The sequence below is a fragment of the Lupinus angustifolius genome, chromosome LG11 (genome assembly GCF_001865875.1).
Source record: "Lupinus angustifolius cultivar Tanjil chromosome LG11, LupAngTanjil_v1.0, whole genome shotgun sequence".
Taxonomy (NCBI): domain Eukaryota; kingdom Viridiplantae; phylum Streptophyta; class Magnoliopsida; order Fabales; family Fabaceae; genus Lupinus; species Lupinus angustifolius.
Window position 1 is genome coordinate 35071699 of NC_032019.1, and position 14898 is coordinate 35086596.

The 14898-nt window shown below is 28.7% G+C and overlaps 1 protein-coding gene across 1 annotated transcript; it reads left to right on the plus strand.

The window, feature by feature from the left end:
• On the plus strand, positions 5420–11508 carry LOC109359944 (serine carboxypeptidase-like 20). Its single transcript, XM_019604635.1, has 14 exons — positions 5420–5565; positions 6312–6457; positions 6608–6684; positions 6841–6963; positions 7268–7370; positions 7455–7492; positions 7572–7673; positions 8068–8148; positions 8234–8467; positions 9266–9331; positions 9635–9756; positions 10498–10611; positions 11078–11123; positions 11425–11508. Exons 1-14 carry the CDS (start codon positions 5420–5422, stop codon positions 11506–11508), a joined length of 1482 nt encoding a protein of 493 aa, XP_019460180.1.

Consider the following 14898-nt stretch of genomic DNA (forward strand, 5'->3'; position numbering starts at 1 on the left):
GAAGGTATGAGGGTGCGATGATCTTCCAGATGATAGAGCGTCGAATGGTTTTCCTCAGTTTCTCTAGAGGGGAATGAGAAAATTGCCTAAGTTCTTGAGAGTGTGTTGTGTGTTGAGAGGAGCCTTATGGTTGCCTTATGTTATATGCCTAATGGATGAGTTGATAGTGTTATATCCATTTTGGATAGCACTATCCTCATCCTACCTTATTCTCCTCAACTTTACACATGAAAACCTGTTGCTCTACAAATGGGGATCATAACCCATAAAAGTAACCTCGTAACGATTACTACTTAAGTTACAATAATTCTGATTCAGTCCCTTCGTCAAATCATAAATTGCCCGAATGTATCTACACTTATAATATTTCATGACACATATGCCCTTAGCCACCAAATTAATTACTGAAGATCATTTTATATTTTGACTAATTACATAATGGTCATAACACAATTATAGAATTATATTTGTGACCCATAAATTGTCAGAAATTCTAACATTTAAACCATTTCCAAGACAATAAGGTAGGCGATGTGATACTTACTTTTCAACATGCTCCCTCCAAATAAGCTTGTCGGACTAGGTGAAATGTTACTTTTGACCCATACGTAAAGGGCATCTTTTGGCCTATGACAACCGGAAAGAAGTGGGGTTTTAGGTCTAATATCATGTTAAGGTTTCATCTCAAAACTAATTGGTAATGAGAAGAGTAATGCAACAAGTATTTAAATCATTCTCAAGACAATGAGGTAAACAATATAAGACTTACTTTCGAACAACATGCACACATATTGTTAAAAAAATATCAAAAAAGATAGTAAAATATTTCATAAAATAGTAAAAATTCAGTCGCATCCATGATAGTAGAATAGTACCTATATACTCAACATTAATATGTAGGAATTGATTATTTTCTATAATAATTAATAATAATATATAAATAAAAAATTAAAAGCATAAAAATATATGTAGAAGCAATCACATATTCGCATTCAAGATTTTCTACTATGGTTTAATGAAATTAAAACAATAGAAATATTTATCCTGAAAAGGAAAAAAATATATATATTATTATAAAATTGGAATGTAGATTTGAGTATTATATTCATGTTTGACAATAATTAATAATAAAATTTTAAGGGCCATGGAGAGAATACTAATTTGAGTATACTTATAATAACAAAGTATTAATCTAGTGGTATAAGATCTATCTAAATTCTCGAATATACTAAAAAAAATATATGTTCAATTTTTAAGAGAGAATGATTGTTAGGAAAGATAATAATACAATCCACAAGAGATTAATTTAGGGAATACCCTTTGTTGTAGTCCAACTAAAAATCCCTATATTCAGATGAATGGAGTCACTCTATCACTACGAGACAATGATAATTAAAAAAAGTAATACTAAGTAATTAAAATTCTTTAAATGGTTTCAAAGAAATCATAATGGATGGCATTAGGGGTGTAAGCAGTTCCAGTTTAAACCGTGAAACTGATGGAACCGAACCGTAAAATGTGGTTCAGTTCGGTTTCGCGGTTCGATTCGGTTATTTTTTTAAGGAACCGTTTATGTTCAGTTCGGTTTATGGTTTTAGAAATTTAGGAACCGTTGGAACCGAACCGAACAGCATATTAAAGAAACATATACTACGGATTAGGGAATAATGTTTTATTATTGTTTAAATTCTTCAACAAATTTTCTAGCTTAAATTATCAATTCTTGTGTGAATTGTAGTATTATATATGTTACTAAATTGTTATTAAGTTAATATTATATGTTATTAGTTACTAAATTGTTTCCTAGTGTCTTATGATTCGTTGAAAATAATATTTTTAATTATGATTGATTGAATCTTTTTTATTTCAATATGATCTCCCTTTTATCAATTTTATGATTTTTCACCTAATTTTTTGTAGTTTAATAATATGTTTCTTTTTTTTAAGCAAGGGGCTTAGCCCATAATAGATTAATAATTTGGAAACATACAAGATTAGTTTACAAACCTATAGGAAGGTAATTGAATACTATTCCTATACAAATGAGGAATCACTAAAGAAGGTGGATGAGTCCACCAAGTGTAGCAATTATGGTCAATGCCCAAGTTTGCCAATGAATCAGCACATTGATTTCCCTCCCTGTAGATGTGTGTTATCCAGCAATCCATGGAAGACAAGAGCATCTTACATGACCTCCAAGTTGACATTAATTTCCAAGGGATCACCATAGTACCTAGGAGAATTTTTGTGACCAACAATGAGTCACATTCTAACCAAATTGTGTGCCATCCCATGCTGTGAGCCTTTTGGATTGCTAAAAAGGCTGAAGAAAGCTCAGCATAGAGAGCATCATGTATGCCAAAATATGTAGAGAAAGCACCCATGAACAAGCCATTGTGATCCCTGAATATTCCTCCCCCTCCAGCATGCCCTGGATGGCCTCTAGCAGCCCCATCCGTATTGATTTTCACCCTTCCAAAGGGAGGCAACTTCCAATTGACCTCCAAGATTGAAGGAGATTTTCTATAGTTGACCTGCACTTTTAGAGACCTTATGATTGAGAAATCAAGAATGCAAGTTTTTTTTATAAAAAAGTAAATGGAAAAACCGTGGAACCGAATAGAACCATTCAAGAGCGGTTCGGTTCGGTTCGGTTCTTATAGTTAAATTTGCGGTTAATTGAGTAAGAACCATATGTTTTAGATCAGTTCGGTCACTAAAATGCACCAAAAACCGAACTGGACTGAATTTTTACACCCCTAGATGGCATGGCGAGTTGGCGAGAGAGTGATAATTTGAAAAGGCAATCATGTTTGAGTTACAATTAGTTAAAATATTGAAATATTTATGTATTATAATCGTAAAGATTTATACACAGTCAATATATCATTTGTCATTCATTTGAGTTATTTTTTCTTGAAGAGTCAGTAATGATTAGATATGAATAGTAGATGATATAGTGACGACAATGTATAAAACTAACACACTGTTAATGCATGTATTTTTTTCTCTTAGTTAGAGCAACCACAATAGTTATTTTTATGGTTGTTCTTAAATAAATAAGAACATTTTTACTATGTTCTTCACTGTGTCATTCTTATTTTCTGTTTTTTGTTCTTAAATAAGAACAATTTTTTGTTGTTCTTAGCCAAGGGAAAATGAAGAGAGAGGTAAATGTTGTGGAAAAAAGGTAGATATTGTCAAAACCAAATAAGAATAAGAATAATGTTTGCCATTGTGAAGAAAAAATATATGTTATTCTTATTTTGTGAGAAATTGTAATAAATTATAAAATAATATGTGAAACTCAAATAAGAATGAAGATTGTATTTGCTGCTGAAAATACTCTTATATACCATGTTTTCTAAAAATTATTTGAAATGTAACTATTAAAAGTATACGTGATACTAAATCAGCATTATTAATCCTACTAGTTACCATACTCATTGGTACAACGATTTTTTTTTATTTTATGCAAAGGTGCAAAAGCACCCCACAAATATATTGATAAAGGAAAGAAAGAGAAGAAGAGTTACAAGTCATAGAATCTATAGTTGGGAAGACCCAACCTATTCCTATTATAGGGTTTAACGATTCAATTCAACTAATATTTCTCAAACTAAACCGGTTTAATTATATAATTTGTAAATGAGAATATAATAAGATAATTTATCTCCTATAATTATTGAAAATATGACACTTGTATTGTTTTGTTTAGTTTTAAAAATAAATTTTTGGTAGAAATGATTAAATATGACACATGTTATGATTTTAGTGGTTGGAGGAAATAATTTATCTCTTTATATCAAAATATATCATCTTTATAAATATAGTTATTATTATTTGTAACATATAACTCAATTATTAAAAGAGAAAAATGTATTTCCTCATAATTTATCTCTTTCAACTAGTAAAAGTATGACATGTGTACTACTTTGTTTAGTTTTAGAAATATTTTTATAGAAAACTAGTGTGGCGACAGGCACTTCGTGCTTGTCGACCTACATTTTTCCTTTGTTATAAAATATTTAGGTTTTATATATTTTATTTTGGCAAATTAGAATATGTTTTTAAATTGAATATACTTTATATTGTAATTTTTATTGGATGCACTTTATATTATATATTTTTCTTTATTTTAATGGTCAAATTAAGGCGAGAGAGTGGTTAATATATTGGTAATAGTTATATATGATTATATGGTTTTTTGTAGAAATTAAAAATTGTTAAGGGCAAAATAGTAAATTATGTCATGGTGGTAGTTACACCATATTTTCCCTTTATATAGTATGATAATGAAACATTATATATATCATAATTTTATAGGTAGAAGAAGATAACTTATCTACTTATACGTAGAAATATTTTATTCCTTTATTGAAATGATTTAATGATTTAGCATATTGCAAAATAGGTATGTGCTTCAATGTTTGAATCTGTAATGTGTCATTTTAGAATTATACTAATTTTGACCATTGACCAATTTTTATCGGTATTTTTCAATTTTGACCGATTCTGATTAATTTTAATTGATTTAATGCATATTCACTATAATTGTTATATTGTGTTGTATTTATAAACAATCCATAAATATTGAGCTTATATTCATAATATTTTTAATAATTAAGCCTAATATAATAACTAAATTTGCTCAATATATACTGGTACTTTTAGCATGAAGCCAATAATTATATTTTCTTTATAAATCTTGAATAATTCATAAAGAGTGTGGATGGATAATTGAGAAATGCTTACAACTACCACACAAACTATAGTCACAAACATTTGCTTTTTTATTTCATAATTTAGTAAACTAATAAATTAAAGTTAAATTTTGTTAAGTTTCTATCTCAAAACCAATTGGCAATGAGAGAAATAGTTTAATATGTATTTAAATCATTCTCAATACAATGATGTAGGAGATGTGGAATTCACTTTCCAACATGTCCCTTTCACATAAGTTTGTCAGACCAGGCGAAGAGATATCTTTGACTCATAACTAAAAGACAACTTTTGACTCATAACAACCAGAAAAAAGTTGAGTTATAGCTCTGATATCATGTTAAGGTTTCATTTAAAAATATATTGGCAATGAGACGAATATCCTAACAAGTATTTAAATCATTCCTGAGACAATGAGGCAGGTGATGTGTGACTTTCTTTCCAACAACAAAGACATTTATTGGGAAATACACATTCCAAAAGGATTAGTTGCAAGAGTGTTTTCAATAAATTTAACATTTCCCTCTTTGTGATGTTTTAAAGTTAACCAAATCTTACTAGCTAAGTTGCAAAAGTTTGACTGAACAATACATGACATTATATGTTATGGTCATAGTATTTGCTCTATAAATTAATTTGCAATTGATCATACCATACACAAATATTTTGTACATTTAGTACATCTAGTATAAGCAAGATGGCCAACACAAATAGAATGGTATATTTCTTGGTCTTACTTCAAATATCCCTTAGCATTGTGCTAACTCAATCTGCACCTGAAAGCTCTCTTGTTACACAACTTCCAGGCTTCAATGGCACTCTTCCATCCAAACATTATGCTGGGTATGTTACTTCTATATCAACTTCACCTTAATTGGCATATTAATGGAAATTTATGTTACTCAACCTTCCAAACACTATGTTGGATATTCATATAGTCTTAAAAAATGTTATTGTATTTTGTTTTACTTTGTGTTTGCCATGCTTCAATGGAACTGGACATAACCTAAAAATGGTGCTATACACATAACAGGTATTGACATGTGTTGAGTACTTGCAAGTGTGTATTCCCATCTTTTAAATATGGGTCTATAAATGCTGATAATCTGATATGTTAAGGTTTTAGGAATAGCCGAAATTATAAACATCAAGATTTTTAGAGTTTCCTGAACTGTAATACAATCACTATTTTGGATGTGTTGGAACTAGGATTTTTTTTGTAACTTTTACTTTTGAAATACACCACAATTTTGAATCTGTGAATCACATAATTAACCACATCATGACATTGATACTTGTAGAGTGCAGTTTTCATATTCATGGTTAGATCTTGTAATCTAGAATAATTTTGACATTATAGTTTTATTATGAGATGTTTATTTTTTCTCATGATGAATATTTGAAGTCCCTTTATTTTATATGTTATGCATAAATTTGTGCCTTTCAATATTTTATGAAATCAGACTACTATCTACTTTGTTCTGATTTTGTTTTTGCAATTATCTTCTCCTTTATAAGTATTGACACATTTAACTAATGAAAGAAATGCAAAATGTCTGATTTAATGGCCTTGGTTTGGGACATTGAAGGTATGTGACAGTGGATCAAAATAGTGAAAGGAACTTGTTTTACTATTTTGTTGCATCAGAAAGTAACCCATCTAAGGACCCAGTAGTTCTATGGCTTAATGGTGGACCAGGGTGCTCTAGCTTCGATGGCTTTGTATATGAGCATGGTAAGTGAAGCTAATAATATTTTACATGCCCATTTTCCTTTTCATACATTACAATAATTTGCAATTACTTACATTGATTACCTTGCCTTAAATTTCTAGAATGGATGTTTTTTTTGTAGTCTCATGAATCTAATTTATTATGTATTTCAGGTCCTTTTAATTTTGAAAAACCGAAGACTAAGGGAACACTACCTAAGTTGCATCTCAATCCATATAGTTGGTCAAAGGTGTGGATTTGTTAAAACTTTGTTGAATCTTCAAAGGGATTTTTGTCCTTAAGACAAAGATAAGAACTACATATTCCCATGTGTTAGATCGAATATTTGTGTACTTATATGAATTAATTGTCTTGTGTTCATAAAATATTTTACTTTGCATTATAGGTTTCCAATATCATATATTTGGATTCTCCTGCTGGAGTTGGATTTTCATACTCAAAGAATAAGTCTGATTATAAAACTGGAGATTTAAAGACAGCCATTGATTCACATACCTTTCTCCTTGAGGTAATGAAGGAAACAAGTCAAGAACTTAAGCCAAAAACTAAATTAACAAGTCCTTATACTTATCATTGTACTTATGAGAATAAAACATCTCATCTTATTATAAGGAGATAAATTATCTTATTCAGCCACTAAAATCATGATATGTGTACTATTTAATCATTTTCTATGAAAATATTTCTAAAACTAAACAAAACAGTATATGCGTCATATTTTTATTGGCCGGAGGAGATAAATTATCTTCTGGTATGAGTAGATACTTTAATCTCTTATGCTTATATATCTACCTTATTTTTGAAAAAACCAGTGGTTTAAGCTATACCCTGAGTTCCTTTCTAATCCATTATTCCTTGCTGGAGAGTCATTTGCTGGAATTTATGTGCCTACTCTTGCTCAACAAATAGTACAAGGTAAAATATTGTTTTCATAATGTGTTAAAATATGTGTTAGAACTTAGAATCATAAATAAAATATTGTTTCTCAAATTTCCACAGGATTCAATGCTGGTGCAAAACCCAAGCTGAATTTCAAGGTCATTTATCATTACTTTAAGTGATCACATTATTGTTTGCAATTATGTGACCATAATCTGATATAATTTCAATTTATAGGGTTACTTGATTGGAAATGGTGTTACAGATGATACATTTGATGGTAATGCTATGGTTCCATTTGCACATGGAATGGGACTCATCAGTGATCAAATTTTTGAGGTAAAAACAATACCATCAAAAATAGCAAGATCAATATGTGACTTATCAATGTCATTATAATCTTAGGCAATAAAGTATATTCTCATACCAAGAGATAAGTTTTCTCATTCAACCATTAAAATTATGACATGTGTCGTATATAATTATTTTCTATAAAAATATTTCTAAAAACTACAAAAATATGAAACATATCATAATGACATGTGTCCTAATCAACAACTTCCTGCACTTTTATTTAAAGTATGGTACATGCAAAGTAGTTCATTATTTCCTACTATATGAAGATACCTTATATTTGTTCATTTTTAGATAAGGTAATTTTGATGTATCTCCAAATACGATCGAATTATAGTCTATCGAACAAGATTCATGTAATCATTGTTCTATAATGCAGGATACAAAAAGCCAATGCAACGGAAAATACTATGGTAAACTCAATAAAACCTGCTTACAAATGCTGCTTAAAGTGGATAAGGTGATTTAACTATAAATAATCTTGGAATGAAATGAGGTTAAAATGAATGTAGCACTCATTGATGCTTTTTCTTCTACTACTATAGGTGCTTGATGGTTTAAACATATATGACATTCTGGAACCATGTTATCATGGCTCGGAGAACACAACATATGATAACAGGTTGCCACTAAGCTTTAGGAAGTTGGGTGAGACAGATAAACCTATGCCTGTTAGAAAAAGAATGTTCGGTCATGCTTGGCCCCTACGAGAACCTGTGAAGAGTGGAAATGTGCCAACTTGGCCAGAACTTAGTTCTAGTGGCAGTGTTCCTTGCTTTGTAAGTTTATTTGCTATTTTAGATCTTTATCATTTCATATTCATTTTCTAGCTATAGATTTGTTAAAATAGATGTGTTTTATGTTTTGTATAGTCGATTAACAATATGGTTAACCGATTATGTAGTTAGTTACTTCAGTTAGTTAAGCTGAGTTTTGTTTGTGATTTTACTATAAAATATATGTCTTACACCTTTGTAATCACAATTCAATAATGAAAATATTATGAGGTATTCTTCAATACTCTAGTGTCAATTCTATTTTTCTATGAAGCTTGAATCTTTGCTCTTCTTGTTCCTATCTTGAGTTCTTTCTTTTTAAGTATGGAAATTCATGTTTTAACCAGATTTGTCTCAACATAACTCCTTATTGTATTTTGCTTTATCTAATATATTTGTGGGGTGTAATTGCACCCTTTCCTTAAAAAATATATATTCATTTCCTAGCTCTCTTTTTTCTCTTTTTTTTGCTCTCTTTCAATTGATTTTTGTGGCTTTTCAATAGTTATAAATTTGATGTCAAATTACATACACTTAAGAATTCTGAACTACTTATCCATTTATCTTCAGTGCAATACAAAGCTTAATTATGGCTAATGGGTAAAAGGATGAAAACAATCCTGAAATGGAAATTCTGCTCAAGATACTTCAAAAAAATATTTGCTACATATGTATTTATAATTTTTACATATTTGGTATTTCCCTTTATGTTTTGAAATCCTCTTTGCATATCTGCTTATGCTATATACATTATATAATTCCTATATATCATTTTTATTGCTTGTATAATGTTTTAACTAGGATGATGAGGTTGCAACTGAATGGCTGAACAATGAATCTGTCAGAAAAGCAATTCATACCGTAGAGGTGAGTTTTGTTAGTAAGTTACACTATTTTAAATTGTGGTTATAATTGTGTTTATTGTGATTATGGTAATTGTGTTTGTTGCAATGCGGATTACGGGGTGAATTTTTTTATTAGGAAAATGGTTTTGGATTTAATACAACTTAATGCGATCAAAATGCAGACGACTATGATTGTGTCATGGTCTAATACGATCACATCATTGTAATTTAAATTTATTGTCACGCCACAATTGCAGATAATGCGGTTGTGGAGGTTACCTAATGTGGATTAGAGTATTAAATTGTGATCTTTGTGGTGAAGCAGAAAAGTGTTGTCAGTAAGTGGGACTTATGCACAGACAATATTGTATACACTCATAATCAAGGAAGCATGCTCAAATTCCACAAAAACCTAACTTCCAATGGATATCGAGCACTTATATTCAGGTGAATTACAAAATTAATCATATTTCGTTACATTATTGTAGCATGATGCAATTAATGATTTGATATCATTAGAAATGCATAGTTATATTTGCATGAATGAGAATAATACTTTTATTGATAACTTCCTAAAAACCTCTATTTTGACTATACCCAATGAGGATATATAAGACTTATATGTATGGTAGACAAAAGTATTTCATTTCCACACATTAGGATCAATTATGATATAAGTGATTATTTAAAATATGAAATTTAAAGGCTAGATAATTTTCACCTTTCCTTTTTTAGAAGGCAAGATCTCCATATTTTTTATTAAATGTCATCGATCTAGTTTGTGACTTAACAATTAATACCGTTCATTACTAACAAGAGATTGGACTATTAATGTAAGAATTTATTGTATTTATAGATAGGTCAAAATGTTAAATATTTGATTCTTGAGAGTAAAACTTGTTGAAAGAGATAACTACAAACCTCGAAAGAGTTTAGTTCCTTACTCATAGGATAAGAAATATTATTGGTTATACCAAAAATATATTAATTAGTTGATTACCTTGTAATAATCTTATATCTCTTTATCCATTGACCCTTACTTCTAAAGTCTAAACATCTTTGGAAAACAATTTGTTTTCTTTAATTACTATAACCAATGTGATTCATATGCTTGAAGTTAAGTTATCTTCTTTTGGGTTGTTTTTTAACTAGACCCATATACCTAAATTTTCATGTTATTTTTTGCAGTGGAGATCATGACTTATGTGTTCCATATACTGGTTCTGAAGCATGGACAAGTTCACTAGGGTACAAGATTATTGATGAATGGAGGGCTTGGTTAGTTGATGGTCAAGTTGCTGGGTACTTCTACCACTCTTTTATCCTTATCATATGTTTATCAATTTTCATAAATTTTAATCCATTAAATGCAATGACTTTAGTTAGGATCCAGTAACTTTTTGATAAATTTATGTAAATCCACCAAAAGATATTAAACTATATACACTAAGCATTTTAATCATGTGATTCAAGTATTACTCTGTAACATTACTCCAGCAAGATATTAAAGTGTGATTTGTCCCACAAAATTTATAATTTCATGTACTATTATTATTTGTGATTAGTTAATAAAATACTTAATTAATAAATTTTTAACTTAAATATATTTTTTAATCAATCATAATAAGTGGCATATGGAGTTATATACTTTTTGTGAGAAAAGGTAGTCTCTCTTCATTAAAATACACTCTAATGTTTAATATTATTTTTTTGAAAGTGTAATCTTGACCACATTCTGAGTTAGCTTTCTTTTTTTTTTTTGATGCAGGTTTACACAAGGATATGAGAAAAATCTTACTTTTTTGACCATAAAGGTTTGTACATAAAAATATTCCATTACCCATTTTATTAATAACTAAAAAAAAAGTAATAGTATTCAAATATTATAAATGTGAATCAAAATAGTCTAAGTATCTCAAAAATTATATACAAATATTAAAAATAATTAATTTAATCTATATTTGATATCTTTATGAATCATTTTGAGTTTTTCAATTGTTTTTAGTTATCATGATACATATAAAAACTTTGATTAACCAAAATACCTACTTACTCTTATAAAATTATGTTAGGTAGGTTTGGTCTTCACACTAATTGATTTTATATTGGTTACAGGGAGCGGGGCATACAGTTCCAGAATATAAACCAAAAGAGTCTTTATATTTCTATAAACATTTTTTGGATGGATTGCCTATGTAAAAATCAAATACAAATAAGGGGAAGGAATAAAAGACTTTTGGGTATTCTCATATAGTTATTTTATGCTTCATAATAATAAACTTTTAATTTAAGAAGTGACTTTGTTCTTCTATGGTGTAATATTCTCTTTAAAATAGATATTCAAATATATATATAATCATTTAAAACAACAATCAAACCTTAATTTTACTTGCCCATGTTGATTGTATGATTTAATCAATGTCTCATAAGAGTTATTTATTTTATGACAACTTTTACTAGATCTCAACTACATCATACTCTTTTGTATTCATTAGAGAATGATCTGCCTCATCTTGACACTCTAGTAAAGATAAATTAATCCCTATATTATTTATACTTTGACATTTCAACCTTATTCCAAATCTTTTATTGTTTCTAAACTCCAAAGCTTTTTATAATTTTCTTTCAAATATCTTTTGTTATTACACTTCATTTTCATCTCATATTTATCTTACTCTTTAGTATAGTATTCATAAATTTATTACTTATACATCAATAAAGATTAAGTGAGAGAACTATAGTCAAATTATACCATATTTTTAATTAGCACATAACTTGAAGAATGAAAAGATATGTAATTGAGGGAGTAAATTTTGGGATTGATTTACTAAAAATAGTATACTTGTCCATTTGCACGGGTCGCTATGATTTTTGAAATTGACACTCTAAATACAATTATTGATATATCCTTCAAAATTTAATGTCCTTCCTTATTCACCTCACAAAGTTTAAATATATAATATCATAGTGTGGAAGAACTTGATTTTATGTTCTGAAAAACCAAAATTTATAAATGAGTTTAGAAATTGATGAGTTAATATATTGAATGTTTGATCATCATTAGCATCACACACATTAATAGAATCTAAAATTTTATGAGCTTTGTGCAGTCAACATTTTGTGTCTTGATGTTCATCTTAGGCAAATAAATCATCGACAATGTCTTTTTAAGTTTGTATTGTGGTTGAGCTAAGAGTTTTCAAGAAAAGGATATAAGGCTCAAAACATGTGTTTCTCATAGTCACCTTTCTTCTTTATCCTATTTTCAACCGTTTTCTAGCATGACATTCAACTATTATGAGAATTTTCAAGATTGATAAGAATGACCTAAGATTAAGGTGATAATTTTTCATGAAGGGTTCCTTTGTCGTCATTCATATTGCACTTTACTTTTCCCTAACTTTTGCCTGAGATATTAATTTAGGATTCTCAGTGACTCTTTTTTTCACTTTAAGGAAGGGTTGTTCTTTGTATTCTCTTATCCTTCGGTCACATGAAAACGATTGAAAAACTATCTTCCCCAGGTTATTGACATATTGACGATTATTCAAAAATTATCTCATTTCATGATGTCTAGGCTCAAATGGGGTGACTATGAATATCTCCATGGTGTTTAGGAATTACAAAAAAATGCCTTGTATCATTAAAAAAAATTGCTTAAAGATGCATATTTTTTTTTCTTTTTAAATTTGCATCATTCTCCATTTTATTTTATTTTTTAATCAAATATCTCACATAATGCACTTGAAAGTAAATCTTTATTCATGAAAAAGGAAATCTGGGTAAGTGTGAGATGGATTTGGCGTTGACTAGGATCCTCAGATGAGAATTTTTCAAATTGGTCTCCAATTTTAGCTGGAGTTGAAGAAAATGCAGTATCGAGTATGATCTCAACCAAAAATTGGGAGTTCATTGTCTTCTTGAATGTCTCAAATTTCAATATTGAGTGTCACAGTCAAGTCTAACAATATTGTTCATAATATTGATCTTCAATTGATGGGTCTTCTTAGCAATGAGATCATGAAATAAATGCATAAAAATGATTTCTTATTGACGCATGATGTGCATAACGTGAATTTATTTTATTTTATCATGTTACATGAATTGAGATACAAATTATAACTCGAAATGATGCATGAAATGCAAATATGCTAATTTTGAGCTCATACTATATGTTATGCATATGAAGATGCATTTTGGGATGTATAAATGATATGAGATTAATATTTTTGAAGTATATGATGCATGAGGATGCATGTGATTTTATTTTTAGTACATGAGACTCTTAGAAAATGCAACTTATAATGTATATGAATTTGAATGCATTAAAGTTGTGAGAAGATATATGAAATGTTTTATTTTTGCTTTTTTCTTAGATGAGAAGGTTTCTGATAATAAGTGCAATGATATAGTGAGATACAAAATTAAAATGTATGATATGGTAATGCATCAAATTAGTCTATTAAGTGTCCCAAAAATTATATAAAAATGATTAATTGGATCTACATTTAATATTTTTGGAAATCATTTTATATTTACATTTTTTTGGGAATCAAATCGGTATACACAAAATATTTGAGTAACCAAAATAGCACTTTACTTTGGTTTGATCTTCACACTAATTGATTTTAACCAAAAGAGTCTTTATATTTCTATAAACGTTTTTTGGATGGATTGCCTCTGTAAGAATCAAATATAGATAAGGGGAAGGAATAAGAGACTTTTGGATATTCTATATAGTTATTTTATGCTTCATTGTGTAATTCTAAAGTGTATGAAGTGAAATTATATGTATTCCTTAATTACCTCAATTTTATTATCATATTAATAATTTTTTAATTTAATAAATGACTTGGTTCTTCTATGGTGTATTCTTTAAAATGAAATATTTAAATACAAATTAACATTTACAACAACAATGGAACCTTAATTATAATAGGTGAGGTTAATTATGTAGAGGAAACAACTACTCTATTATAAATTATATAAATACATTTCATGTTAAAATCCAGTGATATTACTTTAAAAGTTGCAAGTGATGTAATTGGTGGGAAATGTAGGCATGTCAAATATAGCCTTAGTAAGAGTGATAATTTGAATAGTTTTACAAAACATTAAAAACCTGGTAACAAAAAAGAAGAGGATGGATTTAGATCAACTAGTAGTCTTTGGGGAATAAAATTGATTTTATAATGTGTCACTCATTGTATCATAAACTATGATTGGTTGAAAAAATATATTTAAGTTAAAAGTTTAATTAATCTTTTTTCTGATCAATCACAATTAATGACACATTGAGTAACACACATCTATTAACAATATAATAAATTCCCTCATGCCACATGTCATTTTCTCCTTCCTTCATGCCACATGTCACTTTCTCCTTCCCTCATGCCACATGTCAATTTTTCCTTACATTTTTCCTTCATGTCACATGTCACCTCCTCCTCACAAATTTTTGTTCCTACTTTTTATATATTATATATTTTATATGCTAATAATAATTTAATATTAATTAATGATTGGTTCATGTCGCTACCCCCACTAAAATTGAGTGTTTACAACATCTACGTTTTGTTATGTTAAAAA